Genomic DNA, 21,070 nt, shown 5'->3' on the forward strand with positions numbered 1-21,070 from the left:
ATACCATGTTAAACATAAATATATACTGATTTGATTACAGCAAAAACAACATCGGCAGTATTGATGGCAAAATAGGCTACAGAATATTTTGTTCTGTATCGCGCCTGAGACGTGCGTGTCACGCAGGCAGTGTGTAAGCTCTAACCTGTTAACATGGGAGCCGAAATATAAACGGACACGCCATGCAGCTGGCACGCTCACGCCACGCAGCCAGTGTGTAGCCGGCGTTGACTTTTGGTTTCAGTTGCCCAGCAACAGTGCTCTCAAGAGTATAACCACTTGAAAAGTGTGGTGCTTGTCTAACCATGTCAATAACAGAAACAAAAGCTCCATATGAAGACAATAGAACAATATCCAAAGCATGACACCGACACTGTCATTCACACAAGTCATTTCTGAATTAGAGTGCAGGCACAACACAATCGGCAACCATAGCAACAAAGTATAAGTACATTTCCCTGCCTATAACTGTAATTGTAATTCAATCAGACTGAAATATTATGACCTATTACCCAGCTATCAAAGCGTACATATACAGATCTCTATTGACAAAATGATAGTAACAGATACTGTCTTCTTAATTTCCAGGTGTCACAAAAGTGCCGCAGAACAAGATAACAGGCAGTATAGACATACAAACATCTATCAACTATCTGGACAAGTAAGTGACAATTAACTCAATGGTGACATTTAAAAATAAAAAATAATATAAAGATGTAAATAAACAATGCATATAGCATATAAGCCTGGTCCCAATTTCACAGGTTTAGTGTTTTTTGTGCAGTTTATCACACATTCAATTCTTTTTCCAGCTGCGGTGTTTGTTTAACTTTCATTCAGTGTATTATTTATTAAAGTCATTAGTGTAACAGTACACAGGTCAATGGTTCGAAGGGACATGATCTGATCTGCAACCTCATCTTGATGATCTTTCAGCTTGTGTATATTCTGCGGTAAAAAGGACGAGTCATTCACAGAGGATGGATTGGACCTTCACTACTGGAAACACTGTCCTATGCTGAAACGCTGCGATGAATGTAGACAGGTAGACTTTTACATTTTCAAAAGTGTCCGCATTTTTTAAGTCCTCTTGAAAGAAAGACACTTGCCTGGGTGTTTAATCACCACCTAAGAAATAAAGCTTGAAGACTTTTGCGTACAGCTCTGCATTGTGTTCACAGGTAGTCGAGATAGCCAGCCTCACGGAGCACCTACTGGGTGAATGTGAAAGCAGGTCCAAGTTCAGCCAGTGCCCACGCTGCTCAGAGGCCGTGCCCACTGAAGATCTGACTCGCCATCTCCACGGTCCCGCCTGCAAATGTGAGTTCTCAGTCTCACTGTATCATGCATTGAAAAAATTCTGAAAATACCTTATGTGATGGAAATCCTGATTGTGGTTGAATATGGTGTATTCTCTTTTTTTCTTTTATAATTGTTTGTCTTTATTGGATGGTGACAATGTGAGTAACATAAAGGCGTCATATTGAAATATGAGGCCTGTAAATGAAAACAGAAAGAATCTTCATTGGTGATGCTCTGTCAAGCCTGCACTGCACATCTTGCTTGTTTTGGCGTGGAGGTTGCATCAATGTAGTCTACATTAAGAGGAGAGAGAGAGAGAGAGAGAGAGAGAGAGAGAGAGAGAGAGAGAGAGAGAGAGAGAGAGAGAGAGAGAGAGAGAGAGCTGTATGTTAGACCGTTAAGAGCAAAGATTTTTCGTCCTGCTGTATTGTCCTTAAATAGGGGCATTACATGCCACAAGCCCTACACTGAGTGGAAGCTTAGTGAAGTAACTACTTGTGAGGCTAGTTAGTGATCTAACCGGTAACATGCTAGCATTAGCCTGCCACAATAGCCTGTCAAGCTAGCTGGCTCGCTAACTGAAAGTTGGCTCAGTTTATTCAAGAGATGTATGCGCCGAAAACGCGTGCATGCTAGAAATAGGACCAATGCCTATTTTTCACGCGACACACAAGCGTGTTGGAAGCGTTTCCATTCAAAATAGAATAGGAAAAGAAGTTTATATGTGAAAATCCGACTTCCGAGTAAAAATGGAACGCGCTATTAACCCACTTACCCTTGTTAGCACCAGCCCAACACTATCTCCTTGGTTCTGGCTGTGCCTTCTCTTTGGTTCCATGTATGGTCTACCAACACAGCAGATGCTGATCTGACTTGAAACAATAAACTCAGTATAGGAAGTATAGGAAATGTATCTCATCAACATACGACAATGTTTGTCAGAGCAATTAGATTTTTTTCTAATTTACCTCTACTTTAAAGCTTTCCTTCATTCTCTTACAGAGCACACAGGATAACATAATTTCCTCAATTAGATTAACCATTACATCTTTTACAAAAAGAGACATTTCCTGAAACATTGATTAACCAACTTTAGGCAGATAAACATACTTCTGCTCATGTATTTTTCTTCCTGGTTTTTACCTTGTTTCTCCCCAGCCTGGGTTTCTTAAGCTGACCTTGGTTTAGCCCCTGGTAGTGTAGCTTTCTTTTAATATATTTGGTTCCATTTATTGAATAGTCATCCCCTGACAAGTACAGCGCATATGTGGCCACATTTAAAGCTCTTATAAAACATGAAAAATATGCTCTATGCTCACAATGCTACACAGAGCCTTCAATGAATCAAAAGTCAGTACTTCTTCCATAGTGTCAGTTTCAGTCAATCTTCAGTAAAATACCAAGCTATTATCTCAATGGATCTTCTGGGCTTGTTGTTTTTTTCCAATTGGAAGGTACAGTTTAATGAAGCGTACACATTATTGTAACTGAGCCTTACACTACATCTATCACCAGCCATATGTCTCCATAAATAAGTCTCTCTTACCCCTGTTGGTTGTGAGTGAGTTAACAGAAATTTGAATTGTGAATTAGGATAGATTGTTTTTAGCCTAATGTTTCCGTTCCTCAAAGGCTTTGTATTGTATTTAAAACTGTTCTCTCTGTGGGGTAATTTTATTATTTTCTCAGGTGTGTTTAGGGGACCATTTCTGTAATTGTATAACAGGTGGCATAAAGTAAAGTATTTTACTTCTGTAAAGAGGGTCTTTTAATAAAACTGGACTCTCTGTGCAATAAAATGGCACAAACATTTGTGACGTAATGCGAGCATGTCAAGCTCGTCAGTACTGACACAGAGCGGTGGCCGGCTGGTAACAAACGATTCCATATAACAGCTAAACGGTAAGCTGAAATATGTTTCTAAAAAAAAAACACGTTAGGCGAGCATTAGGCAATGCAGTAACATTATCTTGGTAATCTTGGTTTATACTTGATCAGCACTGTCTAGTGTTACAGTTTCATCTGAATTGTTCAGCCTCCGTTTTTGCAATACAGGGAACAGTATGGTGCCCACTTACTCGTATTTCAGCCACACAGTGCCCTAAAATATTCTTCTGAAAAAATTTTAAGTGAGAAAAAGGCAATACAGTAACAGAATCTTGATCAGCACTGACTTGTTTTGCAGTTTAATCTGAGTTTAGTCTGAGGTTGAGAAAGAGAGGGGCAGCTGTCTCTCTTGATCTGCTTCTATAATCTTTGTGTCGTAAGTGTGTAGTTCAAGCAACATGCCTAGGGCCAGCAAACCCTCCAAGTGACACGTTTTGCGTCAAACGCATCACTTTCTCCTTGCCTGAGTAGGAAATCTGGGCACTGGTTAAAATGAAGGAAAGTTTACCGTAGTTCATTTACACATACTACCAACATTATTATGATGCAGAGTTGGTTGAATATCGGCAACGTATCCCTTTAAAGGTGTCATGTTTCTGTTTCAGCCTCTATCTCGGGTAAAGGCTCCAACCACTGTCCTTTGTGTCACAACAACTTCATGCCTGGAGAGAAGGTGAGATTATGTACATCTAAATTACATGAACTGTGCCAGTGTTTTCTTGTGAAGTAAAAGCTTGATCATAGAAAATTATGAATTGATGTAAAGCATGTGGGGTAAGCAACAAATAGGTGTGAAGTGGAACATGTATGTCCCTTTCTAACTTGGCCAAAAACAAGAATTTTGCAGCAGAATCCGTTTTTTTGCTTTATGCTATTTCATGCTAATTAATTCTTTGCCAAATAAAAAAAATTTAAAAAAAATAAAATAAAACTAGGTGTCTTGTATAGAGCTGCTTCATAGATAATAATGGTTTTCACAGAACTTGGGCCTGAACTTCACTCAGTGAGCTTTTTTTCCATATTCCCTCTTTTACATCAACAAAGAAACTCGAAAAGCAGGTAATATTAGGCTTGAGGAGCCAACAGGTGTTAAGGTTAAACCCTGCTATTGTTGGCCTTTAAAGACTTCAAAGGAGGCAAACACTTTGTTCTTAATGGGCTTTTTCATTTGCCTCAAGATGAAGTGGATACCATTAGATGCTTCACATTCCAATTAGTTTGAGGATAAGTTAAGACAAAAATGCCCTGATTATCTGTTGATATATATATTTGTGAAAGCCGTGCTTTCCCTAAATCTTTTTATTTTTGTCAGGGTGGTTTAGGATAATGCAGTTCTTTGATGCTAATTATAAACCCTGGACAAAAGTTAATTATTGTGTTGTAAAATTGGACAAATTCAGGTTTCCTTTGATTCCACCAGTAGTGGTAGTTTTCCTGCTGAGGTGGCTCCCTGCTATGTATTACATGGGCAATGTTTGATCTATAACAGGGAAGGTTTGTAGTTAAATATTTACTGTTAATCTTATTTTAATATTAATCAACAGATATCATAGACTGGGTAAACCCAGCCCGATCTGCCGGCGATTTGATTTTGCCCTGCAGCTCAGGCTGGAAACCTGTACGTTTATCTATCCTGCTTCCGTTACAATTTTGCGGGGACCAATCACAAACTGGCTTATCCACCTTGCGCTCTATTGGCGGGTTTAACACGATGACGATAGAGAAGCGGCCAAGCAGCTTCTTGTTTACATTCAACATAGCCGCCACTGAAGCGCAGCAACCCGTTGATGCCGCTATCGCTGCTACGTCACCCGGATCGTTGGTCTGATTGGTTGAAGGACTATCCATTTGCGTACAGTCATTTGAACTATGCCCATTGATCACACCTCTTGTGCAGTAGAAAGTACTGAACAGACTCCCCAGACTGAATGTTCTTAAAAGATTGACCTTGGTCTGGTGATAGCCAGACTACAGATATCAGGTATCAGTGAGGAAATGTTATCAAAATAGGTTACTCAAACGATAGTAGCGTATACTGGTTTTACAAATATAACCACAGGGAAAAAAGTTCGTTCTTATGTTCCATAAGTAAACAGTGCTCATGTTTCAGCGCCCTTGGAGCTGCTCATCCATTCCTAATTCTTTGCATCTGTCCACTTACTGTGTGATAGAGAAGTTTAACATGCATATGCAGTGTACAAGATTCTCTGTCCCACTAAAAGATGTAACAACAGTGTAGCCTTTCGTTTTTGTCTTCTGTTACGTTTCTGTCATTGTGGGGTCTAATGAATCATGCAAGTCGTCTTTCAAGGAGCCACAAGAGCTACGAGAATCAGTCTGACCAGCACCTGTCCGGACCCTGCCTGTCTTAGTTTGCAGCAGCACGTTGGAAATGAAACTTCCGGACAAAACTCTGAATACAGTACTCTTCAGTTTGAGATGTTGGGTGGGGGTGTTGTAGAAGATTGTTTCCATCAGTGTTATTACAATCCCTACCAATCACTGATGAGCTCATGTCTCATTCAACTTAGGGTACTTCTTTGCTAACCGTGGTGACCCCAGGTAATCGGGGATCAGTGTTTGATTCTGGAGAGGTAGCCAGAGAAACCGTTACCACATCCAAGGCAGGCAGAAGGTTCTCAAATTATGCACTTCCGACTCCGGGAGGTATTGACGAAAAGTCACAAAACATGAGTTGTTTGAGACCCCGTAACTGGAATGAATACGCCCATTTGAATTGGCTTGAAAGGTTAATCGACGCATTTATTACTTATAATGCCTTTATAAATATAATAATATATAAAATTGTATGTTGTTTCTGCCTTGTAAGTGTGCAATCAGAATGTAATACTTATTTCAGATTGGCCAATCCAGAAGGAAAGTGTAAACTACCTAATAAACAATAAAGTTCTAATCTTTTTTTTTTCTTCATATAAACAAGGGTCTATTCTGCCCACTTATACCAAACAATAATGATACTTTGTAAACAGTTTAATGACAATAAGTTATGTATTAGTAAATACAATCAGTGGCAGTGGTTTGGAATACATCCAAGAAGAACTATAAGAAGTCTAGTCTACAGTACATTTAGTAAAACTTTGAACAACCAATCAGTGATGTCACAGCAGGTGCTTTCATGTTGCTGATGGAACATACCTGCTGTAACATCACTGATTGGGCGTTTGGCCAGATGTATATAGTGCTTAAAGGTCTAAATCCATACAGAGCAGTGCAGCAGCATTTTCACACGTTATTTGATTTAGTGTTAAATCGTCTTCTATCACAGCAGACATTTTGACTTGTAGCAGTAAAAGCACAGGTGTAACTAATAACATTAGGGATAGCTCCGTTCCATTTTAAATTGCCTACTAAGGTGTGCCAGCATGCATAATACTGGGCATGGCACATGTAGCTGGAATGCAGCCTTAATTCATTATATTAATTACACCTGTGTTGTTGCTGCTGTGATGTAATGTATCCTTTGTTACTGTAAATGTGACTCTCTTTGTCAACATTTTTGCATCATTAATGATTAAATTTTATGACATTGTTACAGTTTACAGTACTTTACCATTTTTATTCCTTGCAAACCCTTTAGGATAAGATATGAGAGATATTGAGATTATGCCCTAAATTACATTGACACTATTTATTCAACCTTAGTTGCAACTCATTTGTGTACTCATTCAAAATCTGATTCACAACATGAAGTCGCTCACCTCTCACACCCTTAAAAATGAATGAAGAAAAAAATGTACAGAAAGTCACACTCTCAGTGCCAGAGCTGTGAGCGTAGACCTAATGAAAGACTGCAGTGTTAGTGGGAGGGAGGGCAGCCATTCGGGCCTTGACTGGGCCTACAGTCACCCGTGGCTGTCCTGATCGAGAGATGAACCTGGGAGAGGAACGAACTCACTGAGCTACTTTGTCTCTTGTTATAGGCCTGGAAGGCTCACCTCATGGGCAGGGAGGGCTGTAAACAAAACTCACGCAGGACTGCGGTGTCCCAGAGAACCCAGCCAGCACAAGGTAAAGCATTCATACACACTCTGCTTACACCCACCTCTCTAACGCTCAGTGTGAAAGCTATACAAAGTGCCCATGCTTGTTGGTAAAATTTCATGTTGCAGCTTTTCCACTATGGTTACCAGCCTCAGAGCACAGAATAACGCACGTAAAAATAGCGACAGATTTAATTAAGAGTCTGGTGTAGTGGGTGTTAGTGTATCCATTTTGAGTGATATTTCGCAATACTGGTTGTAAGTGGATTGTTAATGGCTGAAACATGCAGTTAGGGTTAGTGAGTAGGGTTGCATTAGTCTGGATGCCCATTATTTTGTTGATGGATGTCTCATATTACTGTAATAACCATCTTGATGCCAGAGTGACCTTACAATAGAGGATCACTGCTGAGTATATTTAAGTTATGATCCGATTCCTTAAGGTTTTCACTATATCACACCCGTAGGAAAAGCCCATGTGTTGGTACTAACAATGCTAACGAGGGCTCCGTTGTACTTAAGTGTTCCAGTGACAGTGACAGTGAGCATGCCCGGGACCAGGAGCCTGAAATCAAAGCAGCTAAATGGAATTCAGCCATTGATAATTTCATTATTTACACCTGTGCTTTTCCTGCTGTGACAAATGTTTTCCGTTAAAAAAGCATCAGTCACTCTTCCTCTGTTGCATTTCTGAAAGAGTAGCAGCTCAATGCGGGTTTGGTGCCCCCAGTGGTCGATATATGTATCATTTTGAACTGAACTCTGCAAGCTGTATTATTAAAACCACATCACCCGTTGCCACCACAGTAACCATAGGTGTTTCCAAATCAACCGGGACTGAAATCTTAAGGATTATAACACGTTTGATAACAATGGGTAGGACCCGGACGAGGTCAGAAGAGCGAGAGGGGTAGTTCCTTGAGCATGCTGACCTTTCACATCAGGGGGTGCCACAAGGCGTCATAATAACCCTGTTGACTTACGGATACTGAAAACTTTTCAAATAAGCCGATCCCATTATCTCGCGAGTGCTTTGCCTACGTGCTTTGCCTACGTGCTTTGCTACAGCATACAAGTTAACACTCTGGGATAATGGCTCACCAGGAAATATATTTACTTTTCAGGGTTTCCCCTCAGGAAATAGTTTAAAGGTTGGAAGCCACTCAGATCCTGACACATCTTGTTCATGTTAATCGACTTAACAGATGATGGCCCAAACAGGAGCCATAGTCATTGAATATATATATGTGCTTTGAGAAACAGTGCCTCTGCCCTTTTTTCCTCCTAATGATGTTTTATTCCATAAAAGCTTACTAATTTTTGTACGATGTTAGTGAAGGTGGTCTTCATGTCAGGCTTTGTTAAGTATTCTGTACATTACAAACATACAGTACATTTTGAATCAAGGACTTTAACTTGTAATGGAGTATTATAGTGGCAATACTTATTTTAATTAGGTAAAGGATCTGTGAACTGAGTTCACAAGTTCAGAGGGGGGTGGGGGGGGGGGTCCTGCAGCAGCGCGGGTTTGAATCCGACCTGCTGCCTTTTCCTGCGTGTCGTCCCCCATATCTCTCCCCCTTTCATGTCTATCCACTGTCACTGTATAAATAAAGGGAAAAGCCCCCCAAAAATAATCTTAAAAAAAAAAAAAGTTCTATAAAGGTTTACTGTGGGGATGCAATTTTGTGTGCGTGTGCAGGCAGGGCTGTTGGTGGAGCCAAGCTGATGCAGGCCCGGTCGGTCGGGGCCAGAGCCAGAGCCATGGGCCGAGGCAGCCGGATCCCAGCCCTGGCACCCCTGGCCAGAGGACATACACCAGGGAAGCACTGAAAGTGGTTCAAGGCACCCAAGGGGAGGAGCCCAACAGCAACAGTCAGCACTGTAGTAACCCCAACCCACTCTCATGTTTCCTTAACCCACGCTCCTGCATATCAGAACTTTTAGAAAAGACATCTGATAGGGTTTAACACATTGTTAAGATTACCAAAAAGGGAATAACCCCGTCTTATCAGCCTATGTACAAACATTACAGCATGGTGTTGTAGATCCACTTATTGAGACACTGGATATCCATGTGAACACTGTGTGCTGTTTGATGATATGTCACCACAGGATGGCTCGTTTTTTTTATTTTTCACATCGCTCACTGCCATTTGGAGTCACCGTGGTGGGGAATTGTACAGCTGTACTTCCATTACGTTTTGGTGACTCACAAAAGACAGATAAAAAAAATAATAATAAAAAATAATAATGCCTAATGGCATCTTCTCGTTAGACCCTCAGTTTGCAATGCAGGTTTCTCTTATGAATGTCACCAAACCCAAGCTGAGATGACCCTGATGACATCATTAGGGTTATTGTATCAACTTGACAAAGCTAGTAAACTAACCGTTCTACACAAGCTATGCAATGCTGCTATAATTGTGAACATTTTATTAAAATTCAAATTGCAAAAAAATAAACAATACAAATATTTTTAGCATTGTATTTCATATTTAGACCAGAAACTCTTCAGTAAAACCCAGGATATGAATAGAACTACAATTGAAGTGACCACTTCCCATGCATAACTAGTGTAGTACCATTAAATATGTAGTCAATCACTAAATCTTACCAAGTGGACAGTGACAGCACCTGATACTCCGAAACACTCCTCTCCTCGTAGATGCAGTAAGGCGAGGAGAGGAGGAATGAGGTTACCAGAATAAGACTTTCCTTCCTTGGTAACACTCCAGCATCCTAAAGCCAAGGTAGAGTGTAGCTTCACTGTCAGCTTCACGCTTTGCCATCTGTTTACATTTAACTTTTCATTTCTTGTCGTATATATAAATGATATTGAAGGAATGAAGTAGCACTTTGCCAAATAGATGATGCTGAATTTTCAGTACAGTATGGACCTAATGTACCTTCCTGCTTAATGCCTATTGACAATCTTGAGTAGATAGCACAGTTTTATATGCTCTATTAGACCAGTGAGAGAGTCAACGTAGACGGAAGTATTCCAATGAAACAATGGAGATGAATGTACTGTATACAGCACCTATTTTTCTTGAACTTGATTTCTGCTGAAAATGACTGAGGCTGACAATAATTTGCTAGATTTATAATAAATGCTATCTTTTTGCTACTTGTATTGCACAGTGTTATGATGATGTTGATTGTAAATATGTGTGATTCATCCACAGCCGAGAAGAACTAAAGTATCTGAGGTGTTTTTAAAAATTCTTTTTCAAATTGTAATATTAGTAGGGTAAATATTTTACTGATTTGTTTGATAACACTGTTATATTATTGAATAAACAACTTCAGGACAGTTGATATATAAGAGAGTATATATTAGTTTTAACTTCCCAATCCATCACGTTGGCTTTAATGTGCTTCTGTATTGAGGACTATTGCAACAGTGGATGTTATTCATGTTTTTATGTGCATAGTACTCAGTATTTTCTTAATAATAAGTATGGCATCAAATGGCTATTTTTTTCTGTAAAAGTATCTGTATTTGTTTAAATAAAGCCACATTAAGCTGAACATTGCAGCTTTCTGATACCATTTAAGTACCATTTTACATCTTATTCCAAATCGTTCCCAATAATGTGCTGTTCTCCAGCTGTTCACATGTCAATAAATCAAATGCTGCAACATTCATTCTGTATTTACAAAGGTGACAGAAAGCTCCAGTTTTATTTACATTATCATTCATACATTCATACAGTATTACAGTCGTTGAGTCTCTTTGGTTTTTGGCCTCTGCAAATCATACACACATGAATTGACACTTAAAAAATAACATTAAAAGGTGGAATAAAACAATATATTAACTTAAAACAATCAAATTGTTTAATTTTTTTTTCAACAATTTTCCCACCCTACAAAATTATCTCTCAACTATGCAGTTGTTCATTCCACGAAGCGTGCTGTGAGTCCATATAGTTCACTTTGACAGTCACACTAAAATCCGAAATTAACACCTGGATGTAAAAAGTCCAGTCTTATTTATGCCTGCACAAACACACACTAAAACCATTACAACCATGTCTCTACATCAACATTAGGTATCGGATTAAGATGATAGAGATGATGAAAGTACAACCTGAAATGGCACCAAGAATCAGAAACCTTCCTGGGATGTGTGCACACTGTGGAGTTGTGTTGTAGTGGTTTTACACAATGGAAAAGCAAATTAGTAAGACTAGTGGAGAGAAAACCCAACCTGTTCAGAATTTGACATACAGAATATATTAATATCTGGACGTGCTGTATAGTATCAAATCTATCAGCGAAAATGAAATGTTAAAAACAGTTTTGATGAATTTCTTTTTCCATGCTTGCTCCCTCCCTGAACTACATGACTCAGTAGATTCGGCAAAGATGTGTAAAGATCATCATGTATGATAAATTAAAAAAACACAAGTCTTCTGTGTATTCAGTTCAACTTTTGTCAATTAATTTACTTTCCTTTTATATAGCCTACGTTGACAATCACAGGGAGACCCTTTGAGCGCAAATCAAATCCTCGTTATTCACCACGCTCCACATCCTGAGCAGCTCCTGCGCGCTCAGTTTGTGCACCACGATGAGGTTTTTGTAAAAGCATGGCTCGCTGTTCATGGGGCTCACCCTGCGTCTGGTGATGCCGAAGGTCCTGAAGCCCGGGTGCATCTCTGGGGCCAAGTGTAGCTTCTGCAGGCACATTCCCAAAAACACATCGTCAATGGGGTACAACTCCAGGTCCTCCGAGACCACGAAGAGCCTCCGGGCCAGCTGGGAGGACATCAGAAACCCCCCACCTCCGACATAAGGGGGATATGGCTTATCGTACAGCTCTTTGGGAATGTAGTATTTGCTCTGCCGGTTTCGGATGGGGATCGCCTTGGAGATGGTGTCCCCCACAAATAAGTCGGCCTCTTTGCGCTCCTCCACTCTGAAGCCGATGAGCTGCAGCAGGTTGTGCGGGTTCACAAACACATCGTCATCCCCTTTGAATATGAACTGGACGCCGGAGCAGTAAATGTTGAACCATTTGAGGAAGTTGACCTCTTTCAGGGTCAGGTTAAAGAAAGTGTCCATGAAGTCCCACTGGAGGATGTCCCCATAGATCATGTCCTCGTACTCGATCAGTTTCTGAAGGTTCTTGGTGTCTTTTCCAGTCGTCGGGCTTCCCAAAAGAAATAAAGTTTTGATTTTCTTCCCACCCACCGTGTGCTCCTTGCCCCAGGTTTTACGCACAGCCTCCCGCCTGTCGTGCTGCTCGATAACGGACTTGACCACCATGAGGAGTTGCACCTCTCCATCCGCGCATTTCTCCGGGTGGTTGATGAGCATGGGGAAGTACCTGCAGTGTCTGTGCAGAACAAACTGGTGAAATCTCGGGTCCAAGCGCCGAAACCAGTCCTTGGTCCTCACCGACGCGTCCTCACTGCAGTTGAGAACCTGCGCGTCCCAGGAAGCAGGAGTCCCGTTGGAGACCCGCTGCGCATCCAGTCCGTGGCTAAGAACTGGAGACTCGGAGCTCCCCAAACTATTTTTCAGGACTCCCTTCTTAAATGAAAAACACTCGGAGTCGCACCAACCGGCATCCTTCATACGTTTAACTCCCACTCCGTCCTTCTCTGCCAGTTTCAACTTGTGGATCATGAGAAAAGAGGCAAAGACCAGAGACAGGCTCAGCAAGGGTTTCAGCAGACCGACCCGCTTCCTCCGGAAACAGTGATCCATGGCTCTCACTGCGGCGCCCAGAGACCCTGAGATGCTGGACCCTTTGCCTTCATAGTGTTTCACAACTGTGCGCCCGAGTGGAGCCCATCACCGCCGTCCCTGCTCATTTGGACACCAGAGGTTGCGTCCTCGGCTACGTGAGAGCGCTGACCCCGGGGCCCCTTTTGCCCATGACGGCGCTCAGTGGAGTCGCACATCGCTTCTTGGTGCAGTGAAGTGATGCAGGATACCAAACGTCCTCAGGCTGCTTCTCTGTCCTCTGTCTCGGACTGACTGGAGACGTGTTGCAGGATACTCCACCCCCAAAAAAAAAAAATGTCCTCCCCCTAATGATCCAGGACCAGCAGGTTTCAGATTTCTCACATCACACACACCATGCAGGTGTCCGCCACGTTGTAGTGCCGAGCGTCAAGCTACACTTTTTCTATTGATCTATCTATCTATTGCTTTTCATTAAATGATTACACATTATAATAATCAGAAGTAAAGACACCAGGGGTTATTTAGAAATTAGGTTTATTTAAACAATAAACCTAAATTAGGTTTATTTAAACAATAAACCTAATTTAATTAATTGAGTACAAAGGACTAGATTCTAGAAGATACAAGGTAGCCTACGACAATAACATGCAAAAAATATATGGGGCGCCATAATTATAAAACGAACAGTGCAGAGCAAAAGCATAATAAATATTGATGCACATTTCAGAAAAAAAAACGTTATACCAAAAGTTTTTAATTTTTAAATAGAGTTAGGGATGGATCCGAGAATAGTAAATGTACACTCGTATGTGTGGATTTGACAATAAATAAATAAAATAATATAAATAATTAATTAAAACAAAATTCATTTCTTTGGGTGTTATTGCAAGGGACAAGCTGCAAGATACTTTGTTAGGCCTACTGCTAGTCATAAATGTAAGTGTCCAACCGGTAGGCATAGCTAATTATTTTAAGCTGATTCTCAAATAAGATATAAAGCCTACTTAATTTTTTTTTTATTAAGAATATTCCTATTGTTCCTAGGTGGCACAAACTGTAAGCAGCATATCACATGACTGTGAGAAGGTGGAATTAAAAAAATAAAAGACTCTAGCACCCCCTTGTGGACATTTTATGGAATGTTACCTCACCTCACACGACCCCACCCAGTTAAACCAAAGTTTATTCTGTTAACAGAATACATGTTGTTTGGCTGATGGTGACATTTTGCAGTCAGAGAGACTATAAATACATTCAGATATGTTGTATATTAACATCAGCAACACTTTGCCTAACAGCATTTTAACAGGCTACTCGGTCATAATCAAAACGATTGGAGACTGTGTCCAAGCCATAGACTGTTAATATATTATTACAGTCAATGGTCCGAGCTGATATACAGATCTAACAGGATGTGAGTGTTTCTGTGACTTCATGTACAGACCGAAGGTTCCTTAAAATGGCTGGAAACTGTCCTACTGGACCACTATTGTCACCTCCCCTGCTGCTGCTGCTGCTGCTGCTACCATCCACTTTACAGGCAAAGCGCAGCTCATAAGGGGAAACTTTTTCCAAATAATGACTTAGTATCTTAAAAATAATGAGATGGTATCTCAATAATGAGAAACTTTCTCCAAATAATGAGATACTAGTATATCTCAAAATAATGAGATAGTATTTTAAAATAATGAGATAGTATCTTAAAATAATGAGATACGTATCTGCATATGTGACGACTTATTATATTTTGATATACTAAGTCGTTATTTTGAGGTTTCTCATTATAATGACTAACAGGATCTTTTTTTTTTTAATCATCACATTGGCGGAAATGGGCTTCCATAATATTGACTGTGTGACCTCAGAGTGAACCTCTCTCAGGAAACGGCGGCTCCATCTCCACACTAGCACACACAGCAGCACAGGCGGAGACGCCACATATCATCACAGCTTACAAGCATAGTTATTAGTAACAAAAGCCAGTTTATTTAGAGAATATCAGGGACGCTGAAAAATAAAAGCATTACGCCGGCAAATGATGCACAAGGTAGGTGTTTCGCTAAGCTAGCTAGCTAGCTAGTTGAGTAACAGGCAGCTAGCTAGTAAATGAACGCTTACAGCTCATAGCCATCATGTTAGCCTTATTAGCTTGTAGCTGCTATGTCGAGATAAATTATCGGGCACTTTAGCTAACGTTAGTTTTGGTAAAGTCTTGTTTTTTTTTACCATAACTACAGACAACGGTAAAGTCGTTCTTGTGCCCAGTGAATTAACGTTAACCTTACGTGACCTAACGTTAACGTTAGTTGTCTTCCGCCCGTGATGGTTTATTTACTACAAAAAGTGCATTGCATATTATTGTCGGAACGCTCAGTTGCATTTATCCTAACATTTAGTTACATTATGAACCGATATTTTTTTTTTATTAACTTCAATTGGGCACTGATTTGACACGCATAAAGTTACTGGAATAAAATTTAGAGTTTACTCGAGGTCTTGAGTCATGGCTGGTGACGTTATAAATACATAAATAAGAAATGTGGGAGGAGTTTGGCCAGCGGAGCTTACATGGTTGTTGATGGACTGTATCGAGCCGTGGTGGGTTTCACAAATGTAAACTTTAAACGTCAAATGGTGCACTGTTGCGTTTTCCCCTTTTAACATTATGTAATCTAAATCCAAAATCTGACTCCATTCCCCTTACCACTCAAAATCTGTAGTTTGGTGAAAGGCATAAAGAGTGGAGGCCGTGATCATGTATCAATACATCGCAAATGTACGCTTGTCTGCTGTAAAGACCCCACAGATCTTAAGCGTCAGAATTAATATTTTCATAATCAGTGCTGGACAGAATACAATCCTAGTGCTTCGAAATTAAAGCACATCAATCTTTGTTTCAGAGGTACTCCCGTGAGTGTACATTTTCAACACATTCTCAGAAAAAAAGACATCTGAAGTTAAAAAATAAGATGCAACAATAAATCACTGATTCATCCTAAACCAGCAGGTCTTTCCCACGTCTACTTTTAAAGTGAAAAGATTAACATGGCCATTCATGTCTTCTCCTGAGTTTGTGTTTTTCTTGGGAGCATTACTTTACAGCATAGGGCTGACTAAAAACCTTGAATAACACCATTAACATGCTAAATAAAAATAAAAAAAGCCCAATAAATTTAATTTAACCCACTCTTAAAGGACTGTGTTTTGGAACCTTACTTGGCTTGTGCTATCACTAAAGCTAGGGAAGCTTGGTGAGCTTAATAGTCTCCCTGCTTAATGAAACCAACTTTTTTTCATTAACTGGTTGCTATAATTGAGTATTACCACATGGGATGAAACAAACCACATTATGCTACTTTGCAGATGCCTGGTCAACTTGACAGCTTGAAGCCCAGAAAGAGGAAGAGCAGTTCCAGAAAGGTGTGTGTTAACCTGTATACAGGAGAACAGCCCGTATAAAGAACAAGTATTAACATCTGCCATATTCTGCTGTTTCTGAGTATGTCTGAAGTCAAAGAATGTATATAAAACGACCATCTTTGATGCTTTTCCCCCTTAACTGGACAATTATAACTGGCTAGACTTTCACAACTGCATATGAGAACTGTACTGGACACACACGTTAGGCTCTCTATTCTATGTGTTTGCGGGAGTTAGATGAAGTACCATGGTATAAGACCAAAGGATGTTGATGATCATAGCTCTTTTTAGTCAACTTTAGCATGGGTTCATAAACTTATGAGCACCACTGTCCTAGCACTGTAAAGCATTCTTGGTAGCAACACATTGTCTTCCATTGAACTGACTTTTGTTGCCAGCGGTTTAGACATTAATGGCTGTGTTTTGAGTTATTTTGAGGGGACAGCACATTTACACTGTTATACAAGCTGTATACTTAATACTTTACATTGTAGCAAAGTGTCATTTCTTCAGTGTTGTCCCATTAAAAGATATACTGAAATATTTACTAAAATGTGAGGGGTGTACTCACTTTTGTGAGATACTGTAATTGCATAACACTGGTCTTTAACTTTCAGCCACAGGCTTCTACTACAAGGAGGAGATGTATGAAAAGTCCAGAGACACAGCTAGCCGCAGAGAGCAGTTCAGTGGTCAGTGGTTACAGCGAAGCAGACGATCCTCTAGAGACCCTCTCCTGCATCAGCTGTGAATGCCACCAGTCTGCAGGCAGGAGGAGATGCTCAGCATCCCCAGAGCTCGGGGGACAGGAGGGCAAAGAGAACGGACTGAGGACGGGGCTGGATTTGGACAGCTGCAGAGTGAACAGCGTGTGGGACAAACAGGAGTCTGAGGACATGGATTGTGAAGGAACCAGTAAAAACATCTTCCCAGATGACGACAGTAATCAGATTCTTCCTGTGGAGCAGTTCTTTGGAAACTTGGATGTTGTACAGGTGAGACTTTTTTTGGTTTATCTCCATAATGGGGACAATCTGTGACTCATTTTGGATTATGTTGCTTGCAAAAGGTTCTTGTAGATGAAAGCTTTCCCAACTGATGGCCAGTGTAGGAGGGGCTGTGTTGATAAGACACTGACTAAACATAGATAAAGCAGCACCCAACTAAATGTACAGTTTGATAACTTTAATGGTGTTGCCTCATGTGACTATGGCGTGTGTTCTACCAGCAATATTTTTAGGGCTAAATATTAACAAGTAAGTGCATATTTCAGGAGGCAACAATAGAGTCCAGATGAACAAAAGTTTCTTGTGTTAAATAAACTACTAAACATAGTGTGTGTGTGTGTGTGTGTGTGTGGGGGGGCGATTTTTGTATGTTTTGTATGCGGTTTTAAAAGAATGAATAAAAATGGTTAATCATTAAAAAAATAAAAACAGATTGTAAAGGTGCAAAATGGAAGACGATGTGTTGCTACCAAGAATGCTTTACAGTGCTACGACAGTGGTGCTCATAAGTTTATGAACCCATGCTAAAGTTGACTAAAAAGAGAAATAAAAAAAATCATCTTTTGGAAATTGTTCTTAATGCCTTAATTAAAAAAATAGGAAAAATCCAACCTTTAAGGATGCCAATTTTCTTTATGAATGAATAATGTATCGTAGATAAATAAATGTTCTTCCTTAAAATACAGGGGGCATCAGTATACACACACCCCTATGTTAAATTCCCAGAGGCAGGCAGATTTTTACTTTTAAAGGCGAGTTATTTCATGGATCCACTATCCACTATTGAAACCATGAATGCTATCCAAGTATGCACTCATGAAACGATCTTTGTGTGGGATACCTGTACTGCTTTTAAATGTGGCAGCGCAGAAGCTAGATTTGCTTGGTGAAGAATATGTCCACGTTGAATGAATTACAAAAAATTTATTCCACAGGACTTCCCTTACAAATCGTCGGAGAGTTCCGCCCATGTTCAGAAGGAGAACAGGAGACGGCATTACTACGCACGAGAGGACAGCGATGAAGAGGAGGCGGGCCTCAGCAGTGTGTAGCGAGACGACAGAGAGGACACTTAGTGAAGAGTAACTGCCCCGATGACTGTTGTGGACTCAAAGTCATGCCTGCTGAAGGACATACAACGCTCAGCACTTAGGAAAAAACAGCCAAATTAAACCACCTGTTCAGATGCTGCGTTCGATCCGAACGCTCTCTCAAATATAGCATGAGTGGCGGCGCTCACGAGTCGCTGGTGATGAAGTTGCCCACTGCGACGTGAGTAAGGGAGGCATGAACTTGCTGTAGCTAAATCTGCTGTTAGCCGACTATTATTGTATGAGCGTATTTGCTTCAAACCTGCTTCCAGTACCCCGACATGAGCTGAAGAGATTCGTCACAACCATCGACTGTTAATATTAATGGACAGCGCATCCGGTTCAGCCAAGTGCTGCAAATGCGGAAGTGCCTTCAAACTGCCTTCTGTCAGAAAGTCCGCAGGTGACACGTGCGGTACAGGTCGGTTTCTGTAGAAGTCTATGAGAAAGTGACTCTCTTCTCACTTGATTTATTACCCCAGTAAACATTTTAATAATAATGAGTTTATGGTCTCAGTCGCTAGTTTTATGTCAATGTGATTGACAATTCGCTGCCTGTCTTATATGTAATATAACTATGGGACAAAGTAGAGCTGGGCGATATGGAGAAAATTAAATATCCTGATATTTTTGACCAAATACCTCTATCGATATTGTAGGGTTGACAATTGGTGCTTTTACAAAATATGCACACAATGAGATTTTTGATCATCAGTTATGTTGATATAATAACTGTGGGTAAAAGCAAATAATAGAACAGTCTGGTGTGTTCAGAGAATTACATCACTCTACTGTAACCAGTAAAACAGTCAAAGCGACTGAGTCTATGAAAAGCGCTATATAAACTCACTTTATTATTATTATTATTAAAAGACCACACATGTCATATCTGGATATTACGATATCCAGAATCTAAGATGATATCTAGCCTCATATATTGATATCGATATATTGCTCAGACCCTAGGACAAAGCTATATTTAAAACCTAGCGAAGCTAAATCTTACCGCGAATTATGTAGGCCAGCTTTCAGCAGCAGTTGCGTCCAGATTGCCAGTGAACGGGTGTAACGTAACGTAGAGTGTAAGCAGCGTTGCCAACTCTCAGCTAACGTCACAGTCAGATACCGCGCAACAGCCAATGGCTCCTCCCTCTCGTCTAAAATCGTCACATCGGCAACCAGGACGGCTGCGCCCCTAACGGCAAACTCGACGACTCATAGCAGGTCTCCACAAACCAGTGGGTGACGTCACACATGCTCTGTCCATTCATATTTACAGTCAATGCTCACAACTCCAAAACTCCAGCATCACAGAACTTGTTTAAGGTTATTTATGAATTAGTTAACCGTTTGAAAGCAAGTTCTTGATAGTAAACTTGAACATTTGCAATTGTTGACTTGACGATGACCGTCCAAACACACAACACTTAATCTGATAAACTATCTTTTTTCATTTGATAACTTTTTTTTTAAGCATAGCTACAGCACTGGGATTGATATAATCACCTGTGGTGGACAAAAACAGTGCCTATTTTATTATTTATTGCTGAATTTCTGCTTAATTGATGCTTGAACTTATGGTTACGCTAACTTTGGTCTTACCTGGAGGGCGTGTTAGCGCAGCACTTTATTTAGACAAATCAGTCCACATACGACTTCATAATTTGAGTGCAAATTTGCATTTTGAGATTAGCCTCGATAGATGCGACAGTGCTGGATTAAAACAACACATTTAAACATTTATAGGTTTGTAAGTAAAACAATCTCACAAATTACAAGTTGTATAAATGGAATGGGGAAGGAGGGTACGCATGCCAAAGAGTATTTCCATAATGAGAGCTTTTCATATCACAAATTCAGTGTTTAACGTGAATGTCATTGTTCACCAAGTGTCTAATATTCCTCCTCAACACATCTTTGTGTGCCCAGTTTTTTTTTTTTTTTTTGGTAGCTGCTTAACATGTAACAAATCTATAAGATAAAATATATACATACATAGGGCTGGGTATCATTCAAAAATTTAGATACTGTGACTTTCCTAAACGATACTTTCTTTCGATACCAATTTTATAAAACAAAAATAAATTACATTACACGTTACAGCACAAATCTTTTTATTTATTTTTCAGCTCCTACTACGTGAGCCCCGTCTCTGTGCATAACGTAGAGCTTTTCCTGCCTGCCTCTACGACGTGTAACGTTAGACAGCCAATCACCAGCATTATTAGATCTTGGTAGAAGTATTGGTATTGAAATTGGGTATTGGAACAACGAGGCATTTTTCGATACTCTATACTTGAGAGGCAATTCGGTCAGTGCCTAAAAAAGTAATGAATTCGGTACCCAGCCCTATACATATGCAGCTAATCATTTTATGTTAGGTTCACTTTTGCAAAAATGAAAATTTTATACAATTATTATTAAAGAAAACACAAGAAAACGTTGGTTTTCTGATGAGTCTTTAGTGTGTATGTGAACCTGAGGATAACTTAAACCTGACTTTAAAAATGGAATCGAACTTTGAGGTTATCAGTAATTGCACTAACGTGTGATTCACTCCCATGCAACTGAGTGGAATCCGCAATGTAATCAATTCATGCATTTTACAAGGTAAAAAAAGAAATCTTTTTCATGATTTGTGGAAGTTTAATTGCATTTG

General features: G+C 40.1%; 3 protein-coding genes across 7 annotated transcripts in view; 2 read left to right on the forward strand and 1 right to left on the reverse strand.

The window, feature by feature from the left end:
* cep104 (centrosomal protein 104) overlaps positions 1–10,745 on the forward strand; it is a 41,316-nt gene extending 30,571 nt beyond the window's left edge. For all 4 annotated transcript variants that reach the window (XM_039800878.1, XM_039800879.1, XM_039800880.1 and 1 more), the window contains 6 exons: positions 589–661; positions 937–1,045; positions 1,182–1,320; positions 3,795–3,862; positions 7,131–7,218; positions 8,893–10,745. In XM_039800878.1, coding sequence (XP_039656812.1) covers positions 589–661; positions 937–1,045; positions 1,182–1,320; positions 3,795–3,862; positions 7,131–7,218; positions 8,893–9,023 — 608 coding nt within the window. In that variant the 3' untranslated portion in view covers positions 9,024–10,745. The remainder of the gene's footprint in view (positions 1–588; positions 662–936; positions 1,046–1,181; positions 1,321–3,794; positions 3,863–7,130; positions 7,219–8,892) is intronic.
* Positions 10,746–10,841: 96 nt separating this feature from the next.
* On the reverse strand, positions 10,842–13,174 carry b3gnt7l (UDP-GlcNAc:betaGal beta-1,3-N-acetylglucosaminyltransferase 7, like). The gene has a single exon (XM_039800882.1). The coding sequence runs from the start codon at positions 12,909–12,911 to the stop codon at positions 11,676–11,678; it is 1,236 nt and encodes a 411-aa protein (XP_039656816.1). The 5' UTR covers positions 12,912–13,174; the 3' UTR covers positions 10,842–11,675.
* Positions 13,175–14,754: 1,580 nt separating this feature from the next.
* Positions 14,755–18,809, forward strand: c5h1orf174 (chromosome 5 C1orf174 homolog). Of its 2 annotated transcripts, XM_039800111.1 has the most exons (4): positions 14,755–14,940; positions 16,257–16,313; positions 16,931–17,308; positions 18,256–18,809. In XM_039800111.1, exons 1-4 carry the CDS (start codon positions 14,929–14,931, stop codon positions 18,370–18,372), a joined length of 564 nt encoding a protein of 187 aa, XP_039656045.1. In that variant the 5' UTR covers positions 14,755–14,928; the 3' UTR covers positions 18,373–18,809. The 2 variants fall into 2 exon arrangements, with proteins under 2 accessions (XP_039656045.1, XP_039656046.1); XM_039800112.1 differs by lacking the exon at positions 16,257–16,313.
* Positions 18,810–21,070: the final 2,261 nt, after the last annotated feature.

The sequence above is a fragment of the Perca fluviatilis genome, chromosome 5, assembly GCF_010015445.1.
Source record: "Perca fluviatilis chromosome 5, GENO_Pfluv_1.0, whole genome shotgun sequence".
In the NCBI taxonomy this organism is placed as follows: domain Eukaryota; kingdom Metazoa; phylum Chordata; class Actinopteri; order Perciformes; family Percidae; genus Perca; species Perca fluviatilis.

What these genes read in the sequence shown, in the direction of transcription:
- c5h1orf174 (XM_039800111.1), top strand. An exon ending in GGAAGAGCAGTTCCAGAAAG is followed by an intron (nt 16,314 to 16,930) that starts GTGTGTGTTAAC and finishes TTTAACTTTCAG; the next exon opens with CCACAGGCTTCTACTACAAG. An exon ending in GAAACTTGGATGTTGTACAG is followed by an intron (nt 17,309 to 18,255) that starts GTGAGACTTTTT and finishes TTTATTCCACAG; the next exon opens with GACTTCCCTTACAAATCGTC.
- b3gnt7l (XM_039800882.1), bottom strand. Translation starts at nt 12,911, where the DNA reads ATGGATCACTGTTTCCGGAGGAAGCGGGTCGGTCTGCTGAAACCCTTG.